We start from the raw sequence: 26,093 nt of genomic DNA, 5'->3' as shown, positions 1-26,093 counted from the left end.
TTTATGGCTCTGTTTTGGAAGTCTGTTTTGTCCAATATGAGTATTGCTACCCTGGCTTTTTTCCTGTCCATTTGCTTGGAAAATTTGTTTCCAGCCCTTCACTTTCAGTCTGTGAAGATCTTTTGCCTGAGATGGGTCTCTTGTAAGTAGGACATGTGTGAGTCATACTTTCTTATCCATTCACCTATTCTATGTCTTTTGACTGGAGCACTTAATCCATTCCAATAATTAGTTTGTTTTTTTCCAAAGTTCCTAATGCCTTTCCTTATGTTGTCTTAATACATCACATCACTATCACTGTATTGGTTGTTGTTTCTGCAGAAGTGACTGCTGAGCCAAGGATTAATGTGCAAACACTATTGGAAGGAGCAAGGAACATGGATGGGAGAGAGAAGAAGTGGATGCACAAAAGAAAATATATTTAATAAAGCTTGCACCATGTCAGGTACCACTGAGAATGAACAAGAGTTTCATCCTGTTGGGAAATTCCAGTAAATGGTATGAAATCTAAACCTCAGCATTATCCCAGATAAAGGATGAAAAGTATGGTATATCCCACACCTCTCCATCAAAAGGTGTAAGACATAATTATTCTGTTGCTTGTGATGTCCTATATGGGGCAAGGTATATTTTAGCTTGTGCTGGATGTTGGCAGCCAAGCAGTGAAGGTGGCAAGAGGATCCCAGGGAATGTGGAACAAATGTGGGAGGAACCATGGACTACTCCATGCTTCCTTGTAGACTCACTTCTAGAAACATTCTTCCCCCAAAAGTGAATTAAGTTCTAAACATGTTCCACAAATGTGTAACTATTATTTCTGATGCACTCCCACAGAGTTCCAAATAATTAAAACACATGAGAAAACAAATCTTATTTTATTGTATTCATTATTACATGTTCTTGGTTCCTAGAGGGCATATCTCAAAATTGCAATTATGGAAAACAATGGTCAAAGAAAATAGGAAAGGAAGGGTGATGGGTGGAAGAACAATCATAAGGACTGACACATATCAATTTTCCCAGGCAGTGATTTCTATGTCATCTGAAGAAAACACCTTTAAAACCTAGATTCTTCCTTTGAAGTTGAAATCACATCACTGTTGTTGTGAAAGGCAGAATAGCAAAGTCACCTGGCCAGGTTGTAGTCCACCTGAATCTCAGTCTTTTCTTTTGAAAAGTGAAGTAAATGAGAGACAATGCCTCAATGAAATGTTTTTTAATATGAAATTAAGTTATTTATGTGAAGAAACATGTATAGTCCTGATATCATAAGCATTTTGTTCTGATTACTGTATGTTTTCCACTCCATTTCTTGTGGAAAAAAAAAACAAAACAAGCATACAAGCAAATTAGGGTAAAGATTAGTCAGGTATGAGGACAACTTTCTGGGAAACTAAGTTAGCACTTGATCTGACAAGTGCTCTAAATTTAAAGTTAGAAATCTTAAGAATAGCAGCAAGATGCTCGTCAAAAAAGGAGCATTGTAGAGAGCATGTAGGGATGAAAAATCAAAAAGAAGTTTCTCAGGGAGTTGCTGAGAAGAACCAAACCATTATTAATACAAAAAAAAAAAAGAAAAAAAAAGGGAAATCATCTGTGCTTTGGATAGAAAAAATCAATAATGTCTTATAAGAGAGAAAAAGAACCAGGATATTTAAATTTACAACATTAATCTTTAGGGTCCACAATGTACACTTAGTTCTGGGGCCAGTGATCCATCATGAACAAGGTGCTGCCAGGTTGAGGAGCCTTCCCAGAACCCCCTTCACATCCTTGTTCCTCAGGCTGTAGATGAAGGGGTTCAGCATGGGGGTGACCACAGTGTACATCACTGAGGCCACTGAGTTTTGCAGGGAAGAATGGGTCACAGCAGAACTGAGATAGACCCCGAGCCCTGTCCCACAGAACAAGGAGACTGCAGTGAGGTGAGACCCACAGGTGGAAAATGCTTTATATTTTCCCCATGCAGAGGAAATTCTTATTAAAGAGGAGATGATCTGAGCATAAGAATAGAGAATTCCAGTGACAGGAATCACACCCAGTAGGGCAGCAATCACGTACATGAAGACATTATTGATGAAGGTGTCCGAGCAGGCTACCTTGAGAATCTGAGCCAGTTCACAGAAGAAATGTGGAATTTTAGTTCCTGCACAGAAGGTCAGCCTCCTCATCAGTAGAATGTGAACCAGGGAGACCCAGAATATGATAAACCAACACAACAAAATCAGCAGACCACACAGCTGTGGGTTCATGATGACCATGTAGTGCAGGGGGTGGCAGATGGCCACATAGCGGTCATAGGCCATCACAGTCAGAAGGAAGTTGTCCATTCCAATAAAAACTGTAAAAAAATACACTTGAATGAGGCACCCATTGTAGGAGATGGCTTTGCTCTGTGTCCAGATATTCACCAGCATCTTCGGGAGGGTGGTGGATGTGAAACAGATGTCAACAAAGGACAGGTTGGAGAGGAAGAAGTACATGGGAGTGTGGAGGTGGGAGTCAGAGCTGACAGCCAGGATGATGAGCAGGTTCCCAAGCACAGTGACCAGGTACATGGAGAGGAACAGACCAAATAGTATGGGTTGATGTTCTGAGTCTTGGGAAAATCCCAGAAGTAAAAAATCTGAAACCCTTGTCTGATTTCCTGTTTCCATGTTGCTGACACCTTATCTAGATGATTGAGGAAGGAAAATAGCATGAAACAGACATTGAACAAACTCTAGAGTGTTCCTACTGTTTAAATTTATTGAAGTAAATGACTAGGCATTAAAGCCTTTAACTACAAAATTAAGGAACTCTATATTCTCTTATTTATTACATGCAACATTTCATAATGTTGACCAATAATCATTGTTCATTATCCTCTGGGACACTCACTCACCTTCTTTACCTCTGTCTTAGAATTATCTCTGAATAGTTAAGAGCAACCTTGAACCTCAGAGATAAAATGGTTTGTACTTGCTCTAACACAAATGTGGAGCATGCAGTCTGGTGAAGCTCAGCAGCTTGATCTGGGTTATCTGCCTTGCCTGGGACTCACAGAAGGGTAAGATAACCATGTCTTGGAGATTAGAAAATTTGAGAGAGTATCTCAAATATCTGTCCAGAGAATTGGAGGATGAGTAGAAGATAGGTTTACTTCTCAAGAAAAAGAAAGAAAAAATATTTTTACCAAATCATAAATGACATTCACAAATGCTTAAGGCTTAATGTACCAGGGACCAGCAACACCTTGTGGGAACAAGACCTTCATCTGTGAAGTTAAGTGATTGGCTAAAATGTCCAAGGAAAGAGGGGTATATCAAGGCTTAAACCATTTCAGTACCCTATGATACTAGTTCAAAAATGATGAACAGAATTTTGAGTCATGCCATCTATGACATTCATTAAATACTGGGGGAAGAGAGAAACTGCATCAATATTTACATATGAGCTCAAAGGGATGAGAGTTGGATTTGCACTCACATTTCAGTGATACTTAGATTGGGGCTGAGCACATGTGGGGACTCATTCTTGGCCCACCTACCTCTGATTCTCTTCACTTCAGGGCCTCTGGGTCCTATAACCAGACACAGAGGAATAGGTCTTATAACCTGGAACAAGGTACAGCATAAAACCATAAAGTTATGTTCAGTGTTCTATTATCAATATTTTTCTATACTTGTTATTCTGTAATGCCCCTAACTACACGGGAGACCACCATTGGCTGCCATCACTGTCAGTTTTCTTAGGTATAGAAACCAAAGTGGAAAGGGAGGGCAGGGGATCAACTTTTTCCAGTTATAAAATAAATAAGTCATAAGGATGTAATATATTGCATGGTAATTATAATCAATACTGTGTTCCATATTTGAAGATTACTAAGAGAGTAAATCTTAAAAGTTCATCACAAGGAAAAAATTCTATAAATATGTATGGTGAAAGATGTTAACTAGACTTATTCAGATGATCATTTGCAATGTATATACAAATCAAATCATGTTGTATGTCTGAAACTAATATAATGTTATATGTCAATTAGATCTCGGTTGAAAAAAAACAAAACTTCACAGTGTCTCTGGAATGACAAAGATGGCCATATCATACTCAATTTGTTTAGCAATGGAGCTTTGTTCTTCCACTTGGGGGGATGGGCAGTTTGCAACAATTTCTTGTGGTTTCAAATCATTTGAGAGATATTGTAAGCAAATTGTCATGACACATTCTAAATTTTCTTGACTTTCAGTAAGTATGGCTTTCTCTCTTGCATTGTATATTTATTGAGCAGAATAGGGGAGAATTGAGGGAGATGCCTGAGATTCTGGATATTTCCTGGAGTGTGCTGTGTATTAACTGCATCAACTGCATTAGAAAAGAGGAAACAATTTCATTTCTTCCCAGTCTATTGCATGGGTTTCCTTCTTGGTCTCCACTTTCACCTCTGATTCCTCCACAGAGCTGTCTGAAATTTCCAAAATGGAAATTAGATCCTGTCACTCTCCTGCCTAAATTCCTGGATATGCCTTTGTGCCACCTGCTGAAATCATCCAAACTCCTTGGTGTATCATGACTCCACATGACCCACCCACCTCCAGCTTTATTTCTCACCACTTCAATTTTATCCTCAATTCTGATCATTTTGAAAAACCTTTCTTTGCACAGATGGGCCATACTTGCTTATGTCTCTACTACTGTCAGGACCTTCTCTCTCTCTCCTTAACCTCCTCCCTACTTCCTTCTCTTCATTCCTACCTGTCACTATATATATGGCACAGGCTCTCACCTACTTAGGTAATTCCAAACCACCTCAGTACTCAATACTAACTGAGTTCTTAGCACAAAGGGGACTCTTAATGTTGGTTTGGTGCCAGAATTAATTAATGGATGAGCCTACAAACCTAATTTTCTATTGCTGCAGCTCATCTTATAGTCCCTGGGTGTCCATTTCTTAGCCTGAAAGAGATTACTATATGGAGAGAGGATGTTGAGGAAGAAAAGAGAGAAAGAGAGATGGAAAAGGAATATAAAGCTGCTGCTCATTAAATAGACACGTCCTCTTCTCAGTCCTGGGCAACATGCATTCCCAGTGTTGATCCCTATCAGGTCCAAACAATTCAGCCTATTTTCTTTTGTTCTTGTGGCTCACTTGAGCTCCTTACCCAGAGTAGCATCAGCAACTGCTTCTCCACAACCTTTGTCTGAAATACCTGCATACACACCCCTGATTTTCTATCCTAATTATCCAGAAGCACAAACACAAGATGACTGAGACTAAACAGGGAAATGACAAGGGTAAGAACAATTTCACAAAGGATAAGTGTCACACAGTTACTTCTCTGGGATCATAAGTGAGGACATTCATTACCTTTTAATTCCCTTCCTGGAAGCCTCTCAACATTCATATTCTCAGCCCTTTTTCTTGCATGTGAAACTGCTAACCACTCTTTTCCCTGTATGAGCAGACACAGCCTCCATTGTGCTCTCTCCCCAAACACATGACAATCCACTTTCCAGGAGAGAGTGACAATGGGAAACTGAAAGAAGACACCCATTCTTTTCCCTCTGGTTCTAGGACCCCCAGTACCTGGCGAGGAGAGAGCCAGAGGCAGGCAGGCCATGGACCTATGCCCCTTTCCTCCACCTTCCCAGTGCTACTTTAAGTATCACCCCATGTTCGATGCTCATCTTTTTGGGTTGACATGCAACATCCTGTGCAATTTCTCTCTTCTTACAAGTACAGCAGGTCCTCGAGTAACATTGCTTCATTCAATGTGGTTAACATTGCTTTATTCACGTTGTCAACATTTTAAAATTCAATATTGTTTTGTTCTAAGTTGGTGAGAGGCTGTAGGAACTTAACCCTGTTTGTATCCATTAGATTAACCTATGGTAAAAATTGTTTGTTATGTGTTTTTATCGCAGTCAGGAATCTATTGAGGACATTAAGGGAGGACATAGTGTTTTCCATGAGCACCATGGAGGACAGTATTAAAATTCTTTTCATGACTCTTGTTGCTTGGAGGAATGGTTAAAGAAGGGGTTGGCCTCTGAAGCTGGACCATCTTCTCGGGTGCATATTGCTACCTATGAGGAAGAAATGTAGAGGCCGTGCAAAGCTTCCAGGTTTAAGTAGTAAGTGCATTTGATAAAGGTACAAGATGGTTTTATTTCTAGGATTGTCAAATATTGCTTCCTTGTGTCAAATAAAAAGACTGAGACAGTGAAAAACATTCAATGAAAAAATATTGGAAGCAAGGGAGAGAGACTAATGAGAATTCACCTTGTTCTGATGGACAAAGCCAGGGGTCTGGCTGCTGCAGGGTTTGTCCTGAGGCTGTTGGAATTCAAGTTCACCACAGTGATTTTTTTCTATAAAGTCCAACCTGGAGATGCAAAGCGGCTGAACTATGATTTAAAGGGTCATGAAATGAATAATAATGGTCATCTTAAGAAAGAGTTTCCCCCCATTAGAAACCCTTTACATTAGGGCCAGAGGTTAAGCATCAAAAGGGGAGGATACAGCCCTGTGTCAGTTATAGTTTCCACTTTATTCATGCACCAAATAAATATGTCCCATTCTCTTTCTGGTGTTTCATGGTAGTGGGCAGTTTGTTGAGCCATACTGGGAAGTCGACGATTGAACTAGGCTGATTGTCAGTCACTGAAGAACTCCTGGAAGCCACTCAGCAAGAAGAGCTCCTTTGGGACAGGCTGAGTGTTAGCCATTGGGTATGGTCTTCAATGTCAGGGAGCCCACCTTCCAGAGATGGGTGCACAAACAGGTCATTGTAATACAGTGACTTAAATGGTAGGATAAAGGCAGTCCGGAGACTGGGTTACTAAGAGAAGTCCCAAATGTATCCTGGAGTGATGGAGTCAGGGAAGAATTCCTGAAGGAAGAGATCTCTGGGCAGAAGTTACACAGGTGGACTACTGAATATGGGCTCTCCTGGCAGAGAAGCAAGCAGAAGAAAGACCATGAGCAAGACACAGCCTGGGTCAGAGTGTTTTTAGCCACTAGCTGAAGCACACTGTGGGGTACAGGGACAGTGGAGAATTAGGATGAGGAGGTGACCACATCCCTGGGAACTTGAAAAGAATAATGGATAAAGTATGAAGCTGTAGAGGAAGTTCAACCAAAGGAGGGTCATGATTTGTATCACAATTTCCCTGGTGTCTGGAGTAAAGATGGATTTAAAGCAGATGATACTAAGGTCAAAGGAAATGGGGTGGTGAATTCTTATATCACTAAGGTTCAAGAACCAAGTCACTTGCTTTAAAGAAAAGGAACACAGGCCAAAACAGGTGAAAAATAATTTTGATCTTACTAATGATTCCATATTCCTTGTGAAGGATGAGACTTGACATCCACATGTAGTTAGGGGGAACTATGGGAAAGGGATATGCCAGTTCTAGTGCTTTCTAGAATTCCCAGAGCCAAAGTTGTCAACAAGGAATTAGATGTTGGACTTTCATACATCCTTTTTTTCCCTCTCTTTTTAAGCACTGTAGCCCTAGATTCCAAGGACCTCAAACCCTTTCATCTTGAAGCTTCCTAAGAAGAACCATTGATAAGGGTGCAGAAAAAGGGAAAGACAGATCCTTTCTGAGAAACGAGATGTTCCCAAATAAGTGAAGCTGGCAAAGCATTAAGAAAGATTTGTCTAGGCTGATTGAAGATGGAGGCTCTGGGACTCTTGGGTTGAGTAATAAGGGAAAAGAAGAAGAAGAGATCAAGACTTCACTGTAAAGGACCTAAAGCACTATCAGCACCTGGTGGCATCCATTTGCACTACAAAGGTTAGTTACTGTACCCCTATACAGTATGGTTGTGGGGAGTGCAATGGTGTCAGAGAGGACAGGTGGGTTAGCTTCTTTCTCCCCATTCCCAAAACCCCATCAATCTAACCAAATAACATATCACTGAAGTAAAATCTCATCACACAATGGCAACTTCAAACAAGGAGTCTAACCATTCACCCTCCCAAGCAAGTAACTTCTAGAGACCATTCTCCATAGTCAGCACGGGGTTTTCCCTGTCCTGTGCTTAACAATGGTCAATACCCTATTCACTCTACCACCCTTTTTTCTTATTTCCTATGACACTTACTAGGCTCCTCAGGGTTGATAATGTGAATCTTGTTCTTTCATGAAAGGTGGGTGATGAAAAAGGAAGGTCTGTCCTCCATAACAGCAGGGATATAAGGCTAGGCATGTATGACAGGGCCTGGCTGTATCTGCTGGAGAAGGCATGAGTGTTTTGGGTCTAGAACAGGAGAGACTTGGTGACTATAAATTGATATGTTACAGGTTAATAGGCCCTTGGGGCAGAATCCCCTCTGAAGTTTGTTAGACAAATTGATCAATGTGTCTTTAATTACCTGATCAGGTGATGCCTCAGAGGCAGGGTCACAAAGGAAGGCATCTCTGTGTTGCCAATTCCTTACCCCTGGGAACTAAGAGTGGGACCATCTGTGATTCTCTCCCCCAGGATTCCTTTCCTCTGGGAAGAATCACTCTAGACTTCCTTGCATTTCCTGTTAGGAACGAGTGTGATTATTTCCTGACTTGTAGTTTCCTCATTGGATAGATGGCTGAGTACAAAGAGTCCCAGGATTCACTAGGAGATGGTTCTCCAACTTCACCTTGCACCACAATGACCCTGAGGATGTGTTAGAACAGATTTCACAGTCCTATTCCCAAATGTCTGCCTCTGTAGGCCTGATTTGGATCTGATAATTCAGAAATTTCACATGTTTCAAATTTTATAGGTCCCTTTGACAATCCATTGAGATCCATTTCTCTGGGGCAATGGTTCATAATTTTACCTTTATCAAAACAATCAGCTGAGGCTTTTGTTAATATATATCTTCCCAGATGTATACTTACTCTAGGCTCATCTAGTCAACATCTTTGGGTGGGTCGGGGGCAGTGGGGAGGGGAGCCCAATAATCTGCATTTAAAATAAATTGCAATGATTTTACTTTATTTTTATTTTTATGGATATATATATATATATATATATATATATATATATAGCATTTACCCATTTTTAAAAGTACAGTTTTATGGTATAAACTTATTCACAATATCATGGAACCATCACCAGTATCTATTTCCACACCTTTTTCATCATCCCAAATGAAGCTCTATCCCCATTCCACAACATTTCCCCATTCTCCTCCTCCTCCAGCTCAGGGAAACCTCTATTCTACTTTCTGTCTCCATCAATTTACTTATTTTAAGGACTTCATGTAAGTGTATTTGTACAATACTTATCTTTTTGTGTCTGGCTCATCTCACTTAGCATAATATTTTCAAGTTTCAACGATGTTGTACATATTTCAGAATTTCATTCCTTTAAAAAGGCTGCCCAATATTCCATTGTATATATATTTCATTTTGTTTATCCATTCCTCTGTTGATGAACACTTGGATTGTTTCCATATTTTGGCTATTGCTGTTATGAAAATTGGTCTGCAAGTATCTATTTGCATTTATCTTTCTAATTCTTTTGGGTATATACCTTGACATTGAATTGATGGATCCTGGGAATCTACTTTTAACAGCATGCCCAGGATCAGATGTTGAGGAAACACTGTTGTAGGACACTTTCTGAACAGAAAATCCTGGAGAGGCCCAATGACCCTCATTGTGCACTTTAAAACAAAGGCTACAGTAAGAGACAAAGAAAGACACTACATAATTATAAATGGAACAGCCTAAGCAGAGAATATAACCTTTGAAAACAGTTATACACTCAACACAGAAGCACCTGAATGCGAGTAAATATCTGAAAGAAATGTTGATATGACAATTGCTTTAAATTTAAAGTTAGAAATCTTAAGAATAGTTGCAGAATGCTGGCCAAACATTGAGCATTGTGGATAGCATGTAGAGAAGAAAAGTAAAAAAGAAGTTTCTGAGGCAGTTGTTGAGAAGAAACTATGAAAAAAAAAAAGAAATCATCTGTGCTTTGTAAATAGAAGAAATCAATAATGTCTTTTGAGAGAGAGAAAAAACCAGGATATTTAAATTTGCAGCATTTACCTTTGGGACCCACATTGTACACCTAATTCTGGGAGCTTTCCCAGGGCCCCCTTCACATCCTTGTTCCTCAGGCTGTAGATGAAGGGGTTCAGCATGGGGGTGACCACAGTGTACATCACTGAGGCTACCAAACTTCTCTGGGAAGAATGGGTCACAGCAGAACTGAGATAGACCCCCAGCCCTGTCCCATAGAACAAGGAGACCACAGTGAAGTGAGACCCACAGGTGGAAAATGCTTTATATTTTCCCCATGCAGAGGACATTTTCATTAAAGAGGAGATGATCTGAGCATAAGAATAGAGAATTCCAGTGACAGGAATCACACCCAGTAGGGCAGTAACCACGTACATGAAGATGTTACTGGTGAGGGTGTCTGAGCAGGCTTCTTTGAGAATCTGAGCCAGTTCACAGAAGAAATGTGGAATTTTAGTTCCTGCACAGAAGGTCAGCCTCCTCATCAGTAGAATGTGAACCAGGGAGACCCATAATATAATGAACCAACACAACAAAATCAGCAGACCACACAGCTGTGGGTTCATGATGACCATGTAGTGCAGGGGGTGGCAGATGGCCACATAGCGGTCATAGGCCATCACAGTCAGAAGGAAGTTGTCCATTCCAATAAAAACTGTAAAAAAATACACTTGAATGAGGCACCCATTGTAGGAGATGGCTTTGCTCTGTGTCCAGATATTCACCAGCATCTTCGGGAGGGTGGTGGAGGTGAGGCAGATGTCAACAAAGGACAGGTTGGAGAGGAAGAAGTACATGGGAGTGTGGAGGTGGGAGTCAGAGCTGATAGCCAGCATGATGAGCAGGTTCCCAAGAACAGTGACCAGATACATGAACAGAAACACTCCAAAGAGAAAGGGCTGCAGTTCAGGATCCTCTGAGAGACCCAAGAGGAGTAATTCTGATACTTCTGTGTGGTTTCCTGCTTCCATTTTGCTGGTGTGTCTGCTGGAGAAGGAGGCAAAAGCAACTTTCAATGAACAGCCAAATTGCACACCAGCTCATTATCACCTTTTGATTCACCTTTGTGCAAACATCTTTCATGATCTAGCAGTCATTCCAAAGCCAGTGATTCACTTATTTAAGTGGTAGCCCAATTTCATTTTAAATTCTGTAATTACTCAGTTTTCTTTAATTTGTCAAAAATCTTTCTTTTTATCTTTTTCTGTTATCTGAATCTATGGACATAAACCAATTTCTTCTTTCATGTGAGCTTTCCAAAATAAGTAAAGACATTTAAGGTGTTTACTTTGATAATCTCCATAGTTCTTTGATTTCAGAATAGTGATTAAAATATGTCTTTGCAATTCAAACAAACTTACTCATGTGACCTGGTACTCTACATTGATGTTTCAGTTAACTCTCCATGTGCCTTATTGCGTTTCTTTCTACAAATGTGGTTACTGCTATTACCATCTTTGTGAAGTCTAAAAATGTCTTTAATTGCCTGGCTGGCGTAGCTCAGTGGATTGAGCATGGGCTGCATGCCAAAGTGTTGCAGGTTCGATTCCCAGTCAGGGCACATGCCTGGGTTGCAGGTCATGGCCCCCAGCAACTGCACATTGATGTCTCTCTCTCTCTCTCTCTCTCTCTCTCTTTCTCCCTCCCTTCCCTCTCTAAAAATAAATAAAGAAATAAAAATCTTTAAAAAATTTTTTTGAAAAGTCTTTAATCACAGATATTTTGTCTCATAATATCTCTATTGAGAGTAAGATCTCAATAAATTATAGCTATCATCATTATCATTATCAATATATTCTTTTTACTACAATTATTTTTGGTATGTAACTCTCCCAAAGTACAGTATAGAGCTGTGATTTAGAAAACAGGATCTTGTGTCAGACTTCCTGGAATAGAATTTGTTCTGTCATGTTCTATGTCTGTGACCTTGACAAAGTTATGTAATCTCTCTTAGCTGCAGGTACATCACCTCCACAATGCTAGTAGTAACTACTCCCTACATTGTAGGACAGATGAGTGATTAAATGAGATGATACATATAATTTTTATAGTGCAGTTCTTGTGATATACAGTGAACACTTGACAAAAGTGAACAATTCTTAATATCACAACAAATCTGTCTTGCATGGACATCATTATTAGTGTTTCTCTCAACCTGGGGCAGCCATCAGTATGAACACAGCAGGTCTGTTATCTTTTTATTACCATGCAGCACTCCTAATTAATGGAGATCCTTATGGTTCCCTCTTCCAGAGACTTCCTGCCAAGTGGATTCTTCCAAGAAAAGGAAGATGCATATGGACTACAGAGGTAATAGGGTGAAAGGGGGGTGGGCAAAAGCACACTAGCATTAAAATATAATACAAAGCATGCGTGAGTGCATGTGCTCATGTGAGCATGCTCTCAAGGGGAGATGTGTGGCACTAAAATCAGTGGCATGAGTTGAAAAATTAATAGGCTTCATTTTTAAATATTCAAAATGTCTATACATGAACTCACCATAAAAGTTGAAAGGCAAATTTAAGATTTGAAAATAAAAAGGCAACCAGCCAAATGGGGAATGATAGTTGCAAACAAATATGGGCTAATATAAAAAATATATATATTATCCTTTGATAATCATATAATATCCAAAATACAGAAAGAACTCATATAACAACAACAACAAAACAGTTCAATTAAGAAAGGAGCAGAGAACTTGAACACTTTTCCCAAGTGTTGGACATCCAGATGGCCAATAGACATATGAAAAGTTGCTCAACATCACTAGATATAGGGGAAATGCAAATCAAAATCACAATGAGATACCACTTCATATCTGTTAGAATGGCTTTTATTAACAAGAAAGACGTGTTGGAGAGGATATGGAGCAATGGATACCCTTGAGGGAATGAAAGTTGGTGCAGCCTCTATAGAAAACAGTATGGAGGTTCCTCAGCATATTAAGAATAGAGGTACCACATTACCCAGCAATTCCTCTTCTGGGTATCTACCTGATATTCATAAAGATATATGTATGTACCTTTATGTTTATTGCAGCATTATTCACAATAACCAAGACATGGAAACAGCATAAGTGTCCTTTGATGGGTGATTGGGTAAAGATGTGGTGCATATATATGGTGGAATACTACTCAGTCATTAAAAAGACAAAATACTGCCATTTGTGACAAAATGGGTGGATCTTGAGCGTAATCATGCTAAGTGAAATAAGTCATATGGAAAAGGACAAGAACAATATGACTTCACTCATATGGAGGATATAAAACAGCAATCAACAAATGAGCAAACAAAACAAATCATAGACATAGACAACAATATGGTGGTTACCAGAGGGGAAGGAAATTGGGTGGGGGATAAAGAAAGTAAAAGGGGTCAAATATATGGTGATGGGAAGAGACTAGACTTTGGGTGGTGAGCACACAATGCAATATGCAGATGATATGTTATAAATTTGCACACTTAAAACTTATACAATGTTATTAAACCATGTTATCCCAATAAATTTAATTTTTAAAAAAGAAAGCAAATAAATGTTTACATTCTCAATGATAAAAAAGTTTCACTATTACTAATGGCTAGAGAATGCTAATTAATTAAGGAGAGAAAAAAATCACCGAGGACCCAGTTAGTGTTGGGAGATGAGTCAAAAAGTCTTCTCTGAAATATAAATGTTTGTTCTGTGAGGGGAAAGATGGGTAATTGTGAATTAGAAGAAATATTAAAGATCAAGCATTTGGGGCTAAGAGAACAGAATTTCCAGTTGCACTTGGGTTAGTAACAGAAGGGATTTCGAGACCAGTGAGATAGAAAACAGATAATTAGGGTCAGGAAGGACAGAGTGTGTGAGGCCAACAGATTGAGCATCTTGTACTATTCCTTAAAGTGCCTCTTGTGTTGGTAATTTTATGTTCACTTGTGGATTAGAAGTTATAACTGTTTTTGTTCACCAATGTCATTCCAGAGACTCATCTGGTGCTTGGCACGTAGTAGGTGCTGAATGTATAAAAATGTCAGATATATAACAAAAGTTAAGACCAAAAGCATCAACTATAACACAAAAAACAAATCTTCAACTTCATCAGATAATTGGTTTCCTCTTGCTAAATGAGGGAACCAGTGGTGATTTCTTAACTCAAAAGGAAGGGCCATCAAGGAACATGTATGAAGGACACACGGAAAAAGCCAAAGGGGGGTAGGTTCAAGGGTGGGAGGGTGTGGTGTGGTGAAATGGAGAAAACTGTAATTAAACAACAATAAAAAATAAATAATTATTTTTAAAAGGAAAAAAATAACAGTTGTTTTAAAGCTGCAGACAACAGAATATTCTGCATTAACTCACTAAAACATTTGTGTTAAATTCATGAACAGATCAGTGCAGTCAACTCCAACTTCAATCACTTGAAATTCTGCTGTACATTAAAAGAGACTGGTAAGATGAGGAAAGGAAATTAGCCTGAGTACTGAACATCAGAAATAATTACATTACTAATAGATAATATTGTGGACACTAAGGTGAAACAACAATAGCATCAATATCGAAGTGCTATTGATGAGTCAAATCTGTTGCAAAATAGTTAGGGAATATAACCCAATCACATTACAAACGAAATAGACAATACCTTGTGCATAGTAGATGTCAGACTTGGAGATTCTCTGGAAAATAATTCTTGTTGTAGAAGGCTCTAGGTTACAAAAAGAGAGAGAAGGAAACAGAACAAAGGCTGGAAAACACCAGTCTCAGTGGAAACTAAAGTACCTTCAAGGTACAGGGACTTCATTGTTGTAAACTATGTAATGCAGGACTGTCCCAGTCTAATTATTTCAGAGGTAAAGCCCAGTACCCATGTTGTCTCATTTCCTTTTCATTCCACTGGCCCTCACTGGGATACAATGACTCTCTCTAAAGGATACCACTGCACTGAAGCTTTCTGATTGCCAATGTCTATCCCTAGGAAGCCCAATTCAGTTTGAATTTGACGGGGATCAGAGAATTAAGGAATGGGGAAAAAAAAAGAACACATTTAAAGATTCCATAATCTCCAGGGTTGAATTCTCAGGGCTCTCATTAAATAAATTGTTCTATTGTCTTTTCACTCTCCAAACTATTCAGGTCCCATGGGATGCAAAGATTAAAGAATGGAAAATTTCATCTAGTGTTGTGTCTGGACAAGCATCAAGGGGTGGGGGAGGGTGGGAGATAAATGTATTTACTCCAATGAGAAACACTTGTTTCTTTGGTTTAACTTGAAAGTGACAAGGTGTCTCTTAAGGAATGCATAATTTCCTCAGGAACCAAAGCCAGAAACCAACTTTCTGTGATGTTCTTCCCTTGAAGAGCCTTTGGATTTCATGAATCCATTGGTGTCCACAGTGTCATGTGGGCGAAGAGGTCCTTTCAGAAGAAAAGCAGAGTGGTTAATAGCTCAGTTCCATTGAAAGGACTAACGAAACGAGGGATGAAAGTTTTTTCATGTTTGCTGGTGACATGGACTCCCTATTGACATAATGAGAGCCATTTATTATCTCTAAATAGAAGAGCAGAGACAGAAATAATCCAGGTAGAGTGGCTTGAAGAATGGGCATTGGGGAGTTATAGATGACAAACATAACCCACTTATAATGCTTGTGGGGGAAGAGAAGGAGAGAGTAAAGCACTGTGTAAAGAGAGTATGGAATATGAGAGGGTTTAAGAAAAATTTTAATGGGAGATACAGGAACAGGTTAACTTAAAAGAGAATGACCAAATTTAGTGCAGGCATTTGAATACACAGGAAGTGCTGACTACATAATCCTTGCAGTATGCAGTATGCACTCTGAGTCACTGACAGTAGTGTGCTGTATCTTTGATTTATAGCATATGTGGGTCCATAAATCAAGGATTGAAAGTAAAAGTGGCCCCTTCCGATGACACCTCCACTGAGCCACTTGGGAAGTTTGTGCTGCAGATCTCCACAACTCTGTCCTCTGCAGGTTTAGCGGCCTTGACTCCTAAAGACACACTTCCAGACACATGGCAAAAGTCCTGTTGAACTTCAAGCTCTACTGCAGCATGGCCCTTAAGGTCCTTCACGCTAAGAAAAGGAGTCACCATTTTGGAAGGGGTAACTGACCCTGGTCATCAGTGTCATTGTGTGACCATGGCAATGAACATGCACTGGCACACTGCTGTTCTCAGTGAGTGACTGGGAACAGCTCAGGAGCAACCTCAGTGCAAATACAATGGTGAATGCAAAAGTCTTTGGCCAGTTTTGCTCCCCACAGCAGGAGATTTGAGTGGTGTCTTCTGGGTGAGGTAGCTTCCTTTCACTGAGTGCTATTCACAAAGAGGGCTGAGGGCTGTCAGATGGCTGTACTCCCTGCACCTGGAGAAATAAGCCATTAATCCTGAAGAAGGATCTGGGCTACAGGCACAACATTCTCTATAGTCTATCCCCAGTGACATTTGAGCCAACCTTTCTTTTTAGCCTCACAAGATTTTTAAACTTTTTTTATTTTTTATTTTTCCATTACAGTTAACATCCAATATTACTGTATATTAGTTTCAGGTATACAGCATAATAGTTAGATATTTACATAATTTATGAAGTGATCCCTCAAAATGGTCTAGTATCAACCTGGCACCATACATAGTTATTACAATATTATTGACTGTAATCCCTATGCTGTTCTTTACATCCCCATGACTGTTTTGTAACTACCAATTTGTACTTCTTAATCCCTTCACCCTTTTCACCCAGCCCCACAATGCCCTTCCCATCTGGCAATCATCAGTTTGTTCTCTGCAACCATGAGTCTTTTTGCTTTGTTTGTTGCTTTATTTTGTTCTTTAGATTTCACATGTAAGTGAAATCATATAGTATTTGTCTTTCTCTGACTGATTTATATCACTTAGCATAATACCCTCTAGGTCCATGAATATTGTAGCAAATGATAAGGCTCCATTCTTTTATATGGCCAAGTAATATTCCATTATAGACATATCACCACTTTTTTATCCAATCGTCTATTGATGGGCACTTAGGTTGCTTTCACATCTTAACTATTATAAATAATGCTGCAGTGAACATAGCAGTGCACCTATCTGATGATCAGTGACATTAAGCATCTTTTCATATATCTATTGGCCATCTGTATGTCCTCTTTGGAGAAATGTCTATTTAGGTGCTCTGTCCATTATTTAATTTGAATTGTTTGGGGTATTTTTGTATTAAGCTGTATAAGTTCTTTATAAATTTTGCACATAGGCCCTTATTAGATGTATCATTGGCAAACATCTCAATCAGTAGGTTGTATTTTTGTTTTGTTCATGTATTTCTTTGATGAGCAAAAACTTTTTAGTTGGATGTAGTTTCATTTTCTCCCCTTGACCAAGGAGATATGTCAGAAACAATATGACTAGGAGCAATGTCAGAGACTTTATGGCCTTATCAGATATATGATTTGCAAATATTTTCTCCCATTTGGTAGGTTGTTTTTCTATTTTTTTGATTGTTTCTTTTACTGTGCAGAACATTTTAGTTGGATGTAGGCTCACTTATTTATTTCATTATTATTTTTTTGCTTTTACTTGGGTCAACCTTTTTTAATAAGTTTTGGGAGAAGCTCCTCCATGGTTTCAATGGGTCTGTTTTGGGGAGAAGGTGAGCTAGATGCACTGTAAGGAGGAGGATCAGTGGGAAAAACTACAGCTTCTCTTACTGTAGGTGAACTCAAAGCCACAACACATACTCAGTATCTCTGTCCTCTGCTATCCATTCTCAGTTCCCCTTACCCTTGAATAATATCCCTGCCACTCTGCATGGCTTACCTGCTGGAGTGATCTTGACTCTCCTCCCTGAGGGTTCTGAGGTCCAGGTAAGTTGCCTAAGGTCACATACCCAGTAATATACAAAATGGGGATTTAATCCCCAGCACCCTGGCTTGGGCTTCCTTTAAGTGAACATCCCATAGTTCAATGAGTATAAACATTGTGCAATTTGACTAAAAATAACAGCAAGTAGAAACAAAATAAAAATTACCCTTTTCATCTCTCAAAGTACAAGCACTTTAAAATATAACCATAATTAAATTTATCAAATGCATCTCTGGTGGGACAACACTTATTAAATGAGTTACAGACTGGAAGGTATAATCAGGAAATAAGGTTTTGACTATAAACATATAGTGCACATAGGTAGGTGAATGCATCCTTTGGATTGCCTACCATATCTCTCATTATTTGCATTTTCCAAGCTTTCTAACATTGTTATATATTACATTTTTATTGTCAAGTGCTTAAAAGTGTTATGAGTTTTAAATATTAATAAAATGATCAAGGAAATAAATCTAATAAAATAATAAGCCAATAAATATTAAAAATAAAAGTATAAATCAATTAATTATTTAAACAGGAAATATTCATATTAATTATGATATTATTGACTACACATAGTTACAAAGTCAATATACTTATTATGGTAGTTATTATTATATTAAATGATATTAAACACACATACCCACATAAGACTTTCTACTGTTCTATCATGTCTACTTCTCTCATTCATATAGTTCTATGGGGTTCTTCTTCCATCATTGAACCACCTTCAGTCCCTGAAAATGTTTCATTGTGCCCACTGGCTTGCCCATACTCAGAAACACCCTGCTTCATCTTCTCCACAGAAAACTCCTCATTTACTAAGACACTGGGAGAGAAGAGCTAAGGGACATGTTGGCACCTTAGGCTAAAATCTGGTATGAATGGGTAGAGAGATACTGTAGAGGGCTGTTCAATAACATGACTGCAGCAAGACCTTAATCTGGATCCAGTTAGATTCTGGACAGAAGAGAGACTGTTTCCCATAAATTCCCTCAGAGACCATCTGGCCCTCTCTCCTATGCCCAGGAGTGCCATTTGCTACAACAGGCTGCTGACCTTCCTCAGGCAATCAGTAAGGTTTTTCTTCCTTACCTGGGGTGGGCCATGCCCCAGTAATCCCATCCACCTTGCCCTGTCCTATATAACTCCTTACATCTGCCACATGACATGGATGATATCCATGTTGCTGCCACCCAAGACAAGCCTCATATGTAAATTCCCTTAATAAACTCTTAATGTAATGATGGAGTCATCAGCCTCTTTCTCTGTTCTCTTAGCCCTGGGAAATTTTATATGCCAGATAGGTAGGTAGATAGATGAAAGATAGATAGTTATAGATAGATATATAATTATACTACATGTACTACACTAAGCCATATGGAAAATTTTTGAATATTAATTTATCCTTTGAACAAAGTAACCTGGTGATAATCGGACCTCTCTTTGTTGCTGAACACACCACTATTGCTGGTTGATATGTAAAGCCTTGAGGCTTTTGGTTATTTGATTAAATGGTTAAAGTTGGATATGAGAGAGGGATTAAGAGGTTGAGATGCTGAGGATTCCAAGGAGTAGATAGGAGTAGACCTTCAAAAAAAAAAAAAACCCCTAGCAAATTCTGGGTACATGAAAGTAGCAATTGGCTGTGCTGGAAGTACTCCCCTTGTTCTGGTTGTGATTGTCATGTCATGTCACAGAGTCTAACATCACACTGAAAAGAGATTATGAACTGGTGGCACTAACAGAATTTATGGGATTTTCTATTTAAAAATTCATTCATATATGGACTTCAGTAACTATCCAGGAAAGTCCTACATGTATTTGCTGGTCTTACATATATTAGACTATTTTGATCTTATGATGTTCTATTCCACAATAGCAATATTAAAGCCAGACTGAATAAAAAGAATAATGTACCAGCTCTTAAATATAACAGCCTAAAAGGGGTACATCAGTTCCATTCATATTTTATTGGACATATAAAAAGATATTGCCACCTTTACCTTCAAGGAGAAAGGAACTGCAATTATCCTGGGTATGAGGAAGGAAAGGATAATCAGAAATATTGTCAATCAGAAGTAAAGTCTACTATAGAGATGTATACAGCAAAATCTGTTTGAAAAATTGTGAAGAGTGTTAGATCTAAGACTATGGCTCAGGGTTAAAGTTTAGGTTAGAATCCTGCATCTACTGCTTGGTCTCTCACCCCTCTGTAACTCTGGGGAAGTTTTGTTTTATTCTTAGCTTTCTGAGAATCTTATTTTTATCACCTCTAAAATGGGGACATAATTTTTCCTATTGGGAAGATTACATAAGATAGTAGAGAACAGTTATCACAGGCTTACCATATAATAAACACTAACACATCAATAATATTTTGATATGTATTTTAATCATATTTTTATCCAGTTAAAAAACACTGTTGGTGATATACACACACAAACAACACAAATTCACAACCAAGCACACAGAAATAAGGTGAACAATCAGTAGTTTAAGCACTCGAAGCCAACATTTGAGATAAAGATACAGTATATGCTTCAAATCCAAGTTCAGGACTCACGAGTGTAAAGGTAAGGAAGAAGATAAGGACCTAACTTTTGGACAACAGATAAGGCAAAATGTCATCAAATAAGTTACTGGGAGATTAATTGTTTACAAGTGTGTTAAAAACTAGGAGAGAGCAAAGTCATAAATCCTTAAGGACTAGATGAAAGAACAAGATGGTTCAAGAGATTCAAGAGTAAGAACTAATTACAGAATACAAGTTTTTGCCACTGGCACTCACAAAGCTCCTCAGTCCTGGGGCCAGTGGATCTATCACAGATAAAAGGATGCGCTGCTGAGGAGTCTTTCCAGGGCCCCCTTCACATCCTTGTTCCTCAGGCTGTAGATGAAGGGGTTCAGCATGGGGGTGACCACGGTATACATCACTGAAGCCACTGAGACCTTCTGGGAAGAGTGAGTCACTGCAGAAGTGAAGCAGGCCCCAATGCCTGTTGCATAAAATAAAGAAACAACTGAGAGATGAGACCCACAGGTGGAAAATGCTTTTTGCTTTCCCCCTGATGAGGACATCTTCCTTATGGTCGAAGTAATTCTTGAGTAGGAGAAAAGGATTCCCAAAAGTGGGAGGACACCAAGCACACTAGTCATAAAATATACCAATACATTATTCAGGAAGGTGTCAGAGCAGGCCAGGTTGATGATCTGTGTCAGTTCACAGAAGAAATGTGGCATTTCACGATCTCTACAGAAACTCAGCTGCATCATCAGAGACATATGGACAAGGGATGCCATGACACCAATGATCCAAGTAATAAAAACTAGCAGGCTGCAGAGATGAGGCTTCATGATGACTGTGTAGTACAGGGGCTGACAGATGGCCACATACCGGTCATAGGCCATCACAGTCAGGAGTAGAGTATCTATGATAGGAAACAGCATGGAAAAATACACCTGAGTGAGGCAGTTCATGTAGGAGATGGCTTTGCTCTGTGTCTGGATGTTCACCAGCATATTGGGGACTATGGTGGTGCTGAAGCAGATGTCAACCAAGGACAGGTTGGAGAGGAAGAAGTATATGGGGGTGTGGAGGTGGGAGTCTGAGCTGATGATTAGGATGATGAGCAGATTCCCGAGCATGGTGACCAGGTACATGGACAAGAACAGCCCAAATAGGAGGGGCTGCAGTTCTGGGTCCTCTGAGAGCCCAAGGAGGATGAACTCTAAAATTCCTGTTTTATTTCCTGTTTTCATGTAGTTGCTATATCTATGAAGGAAGAGACAAGAACAGCATAAATAGTACAAACTGGCACCCTCCACATAATAGAAATGTTGACTATGCCTTTCACTCAAGTTATTTATGAAGCCTGTCAGTTTGTCTGAGAGTTGGGTCTCTATTCATTTATAAATGGAACCCTAAAAAATGGAGTCTCTTGTCCTGCCCACCCATCTTAGCCACCCATTTTACAGCAATGAAACCAAAATGGAATCTTACCAAATGGAGCCTAGAATTGCTACCCACCTATCTTAAAAATCCATTTTATAACAACCCTGTCAGATGGTCATGAAGCTTCAAAATAGGACTAATCAACATCATGTCCCTCTTGAGTAGGAGGCACTGGAAAGGACACAATATCGCCACTGTGGGATTTTTGCCCAAGACACAGGACTTCAGTCTAAAGACTATGGCACATCAGATAAACCCAAACTGAGGGACATTAAAAAATGTCAATGTTATCAACTTCAAAGAAAGTCTAGGAACTTTTCTGGATTAAAGATGGCTAATGAGCGGTCAATCAAAAGTAATGTGTGATCTTGGATTTTCTTTGCTCTAAATGACATTATTAGGACAACTATCAAAATAGAAATGACATCTGCAAATCCAGTAATAGTATATCAACATTAATTTCCTGATTTTGATCATTGTATTGTGGTTGTGTGAGGAAACTGTCTTTGCTTTTAGGGAACACTGAAGATTTAGAGGTGCAACTTGCTCTCCAATGGTTTTGCAAACATGCCCACATGCATGTGCACACACATGCACATGGGAGAGAGAGAAAACTGGATAAAGAAAAAAGTGAAGATAGTAAAAATGTTAACATTTAGGGGGTCTAATAAAGGATATACAGAGGAACTATTCTTTCAACATTTTCTTTAAACTGAAATGATGTTAGAAGTTAAAAACACTTTCACACAGGGGAGAAAAGATGGCGGCTTTACTCCAGGCAGCGTGTTTCTCGGCTTCCGTGAAGAGGAGGGAAACTCGTGGATCGGTGGAGAAACAGAGCAAGTGGCCTAGGTTACCGAATCATTTTTGAAAGCAGGACATCAAAAATTATTGCGATCATTGAAAAAACAGATGGTAAGGAGACTGCTTCAGGACAAAAGGGAGCCAGGGATCAGCGTGGGGACCAGGGGTTTGCAGTCCCCAGGCCTGGTGCTCCGGGGAGAGGGGAGTCGCTCCTCCCTCCCCTGAATATGGTGGTTGAGCAACACCAGGGGAGAACTTGTTGCTTGAAGGCACAGAGAGGCCAGTTGGACTGGGGGGGAAAAAATCCCCCAGCGTCTGTGAACACCCACCCAGAGCTGTGGGAGAAGTGAGGGCCTCCAGCCAGCATGACCAGGGGGGGCCTGGAAGAGTGCCTGCATCCCTAGCCTGGTGGGAGTGTGGATCAGTGGAAAACCCAGAGATCGCAGCCCCAATCCAGGAAAGGGTGTGGGCGTTCTCAGATTTCTGGAGCCTGCGGTGCTGAACTGTGGAAGTGCGCACCCCATCGGGAACCCTGATTCTCGTGCTGTGATCCCGGAAGGGACTCAGTGCTTAGTGCGTTCCTACAGCCTGAAACTCAAAAATTTCCAGCCAGCCCGACCAGGGCAGCCTGGAAATGCACCCACACCCCTAGCCCGGTGGGAGTGTGGATCGGTTGAAATCCCAGACAACGCAGCCCTGATCCAGGAAAGGGCATGGGTGTTCTCAGGTTTTGGGAGCCTGCATTGCTGAACTGTGGAAGTGCACGCCCCATCGGGAATACTGACTCTGGCGCGGTGAATCCGGAAGGGACACGGCACTTAGGGCATTCCTAGAGCCTGAAACTGAAAAATTTGGTGGATGGGCGCACCCTTTGATGATTCCCAGAGAGGGCACAGTGAATCCCAAAATGTCGCGGGTGCCTCCTGAGATCATAGAGCCGGAACCCTGCAGGGACCCCAGAGTCTAGAAGAAGGGGGCAGTGAGCTCCAGAGAGCGAGTGTGCTCGGGAGCGCCCAGGGTACCTGAGAGACTTGCTGAGATTTGGCTGGGAAGAGCGATAAGCATTTCGAAGGTCACTCAGCCAGCTGAAGCCAGCAAGATCAGAAAAACTGGACTGGCCAGTTAGAAACCAACAAGAGGCTTTTGTTTTGTTTTGTTGGTTCGGTTTGGTTTGGTTTGGTTTTTGTAGCTGTTGTTGCTTAATTGATTTTATCTTCTGTTTTAAGTGACATTTTATTTTTCAATGCTTATTATTTTTATATCTCTCAATCCCTTATGTTTCTCTTCCATTCATCCTAGTATTATTACTTCCACTCCAAACTTACCTCTCCTGCACTCCATCTTCTGCTTTTTTTTTTTTTGCAAGTTACTGTAAATTTGTATTATCTTTTTCTCACTTTTCTGACATTTTTTATTTTAATAGTATTTTGGTATTCTTTTCCTTTCTGTATAATCTTCTTTGCTTGGCTGGTTATACTGTCATTTGATAGGTTCCCCCTGGTATCTCAGTAACAAGGTGTTGATAATTTACTATCCTTCATCTGTGTTCCATTAATACACCTCTCAAGGTTCTATACTCTTTATTCTTGTTACCTAGATCTCATCGATTCTGCCAAAAGACTGTTGTTTTACTATTACTGTTAATATGACCTAGTTCATACAATTGTAAATACTACTCAATACCCCTACCTGATCTCAGCTCACTTTGCAATTTCCTGAACTATACTCTTGTGGGGGTTGTCTCTATTCTTTACACACTACTCTTATTTACTAATCTTTATTCCAACCCTACCTTAGAATCTGACCTCCCACAGTCTCACAGCTTTCTAGATCCAACTAACAATCCTCTCGTCCCCAATAAGAGTCTTACCTTCTTTCCATCCTTTCTAAAACGTGGATAGTGGGGTGGAGGATCACAGTTAACACTATAAGGAGCCAAAGGATAACCCATCTCTTCTCTAATGGCTGCTAATGTAAATATTATAGTATACTGTCTTGCTGTATTAAACCATTTTGCCTTACTCCTCCAACTGATCACAAAAAAGAGTAGGGGGAAGTTGTGAACACCAGGATACACGAAGGAGACTGTACCACTGAATCTCACAAGTATTCTACCACAGAAGTTCACACCATAATTACAGGGAACCAGAATAGATCAATTTAAGAAACAGAGGCTAACAAGAAGAAATCCAGGAACAATGAGAAAACAAAGAAACAACCCCCAATTGAAGAGAAATGAGGAAGCCTCAGGAAAAATGCTAAATGAAATAGAGGCAACTCAACTATAAGATACTGAGCTCAAAACAATGATTATCAAGAAGTTCAATGAACTCACAATGAGCTATCAGAAACTAGAGGGAAACTACAACAATCTCACTGAAAACTATATAAACATGAAAAAGGAAATAGAAACTCTCAATAAGGGCCAAGAGGAAATGAAGAATACAATTTCTGAACTGAAAAACACAGTAGAAGGAATGAAAAGCAGGATCAATGAAGCAGAAGATCGGATTAGCGAGCTAAAGGACAAAGTAGAAAACAACACCCAGAAAGGGCAAGAAAAGGAAAAGAGGCTCAGAAAGAATGAAGAGGGATTAAGAGAAATGCAAGACAATATGAAATGTAATAATATCCGTATAGTAGGGATACCAGAAGGAGAAGAAGAGCAAGGGATCGAAAACCTAGTTGAAAAAGTAATTAAGGAAAACTTCCCTAATTTGATGAGAGAAAAAAGTCACACAACTCCAGGAAACACAAAGAGTCCAAATCAAGAGGAACCCAAAGAGGCCCACCTCAAGACACATCATAATTAAAATGGCAAAATTTCAAGACAAAGAGAGAATCTTAAAGGCAGCAAGGGAGAAACAGGAAGTAGCATACAAGGGAGCCCCAACAAGGCTAACAGCTGACTTCTCAATGGAAATACTTCAAGCCAGAAGAGAATGGCAAGAAATACCCCAAGTAATGAGAAGCAGAGGTCTGTAACCAAGGCTACATTATCCAGCAAGGCTCTCAATCAAGATAGAAGGCCAAATAAGAAGCTTTCCAGACAAAAGAAGTCTAAAAGAATACACCTCCACCAAACCAGCTCTGCAAGAGATTCTAAAGGGACTGCTTTAAGGAAGGGAAGGGAGAGAGAGAGAGACAGACAGACAGACAGACAGAGGGAAACACACATACATAAAAGACTATGAATAAGTACCTATCAATAATAACCTTAAACGTAAATGGATTAAATGCTCCAATCAAAAGACATAGAATAGCTGAATGGATAAGAAAAAAGTGACCCACATATATGCTGCCTACAAGAGGCCCACCTCAGGATAAAAGACCTACACAGGCTGAAAGGGAAGGGTTGGAAACAAATCTTCCAAGCAAATGGACAGGAAAAGAAAGCCAGGGTAGCAATACTCATATCAGACAAAATAGACTTCCAAAAAAAGTCCATAAAGAGAGACCCAGAAGGTCACTTCA

The 26,093-nt window shown here is 39.7% G+C and overlaps 3 protein-coding genes across 3 annotated transcripts; all 3 read right to left on the bottom strand.

Annotated features, from left to right (window-relative positions):
- Positions 1-265: 265 nt before the first annotated feature.
- LOC114503639 (olfactory receptor 7D4-like) lies at positions 266-8,305 on the bottom strand. The gene is made up of 2 exons (XM_036032293.1): positions 8,093-8,305; positions 266-2,668 (listed from the first exon to the last, which is right to left on the bottom strand). Exon 2 carries the CDS (start codon positions 2,655-2,657, stop codon positions 1,719-1,721), a length of 939 nt encoding a protein of 312 aa, XP_035888186.1. The 5' UTR covers positions 2,658-2,668; positions 8,093-8,305; the 3' UTR covers positions 266-1,718.
- A 1,654-nt stretch (positions 8,306-9,959) lies between these two features.
- LOC114503638 (olfactory receptor 7D4-like) lies at positions 9,960-11,027 on the bottom strand. The gene has a single exon (XM_028521285.2). It carries the CDS (start codon positions 10,974-10,976, stop codon positions 10,029-10,031), a length of 948 nt encoding a protein of 315 aa, XP_028377086.1. The 5' UTR covers positions 10,977-11,027; the 3' UTR covers positions 9,960-10,028.
- An 8,037-nt stretch (positions 11,028-19,064) lies between these two features.
- LOC114503355 (olfactory receptor 7D2-like) lies at positions 19,065-21,636 on the bottom strand. The gene has a single exon (XM_028520884.2). It carries the CDS (start codon positions 21,620-21,622, stop codon positions 20,684-20,686), a length of 939 nt encoding a protein of 312 aa, XP_028376685.1. The 5' UTR covers positions 21,623-21,636; the 3' UTR covers positions 19,065-20,683.
- Between the last annotated feature and the right edge of the window lie 4,457 nt (positions 21,637-26,093).

Source organism: Phyllostomus discolor, chromosome 8, assembly GCF_004126475.2.
Source record: "Phyllostomus discolor isolate MPI-MPIP mPhyDis1 chromosome 8, mPhyDis1.pri.v3, whole genome shotgun sequence".
NCBI lineage: Eukaryota > Metazoa > Chordata > Mammalia > Chiroptera > Phyllostomidae > Phyllostomus > Phyllostomus discolor.
This window is presented reverse-complemented; position numbering and strand designations above follow the sequence as displayed.

Coding starts and splice junctions, on each gene's coding strand:
- LOC114503639 (XM_036032293.1), bottom strand. CDS start 2,657: ATGGAAACAGGAAATCAGACAAGGGTTTCAGATTTTTTACTTCTGGGA.
- LOC114503638 (XM_028521285.2), bottom strand. CDS start 10,976: ATGGAAGCAGGAAACCACACAGAAGTATCAGAATTACTCCTCTTGGGT.
- LOC114503355 (XM_028520884.2), bottom strand. CDS start 21,622: ATGAAAACAGGAAATAAAACAGGAATTTTAGAGTTCATCCTCCTTGGG.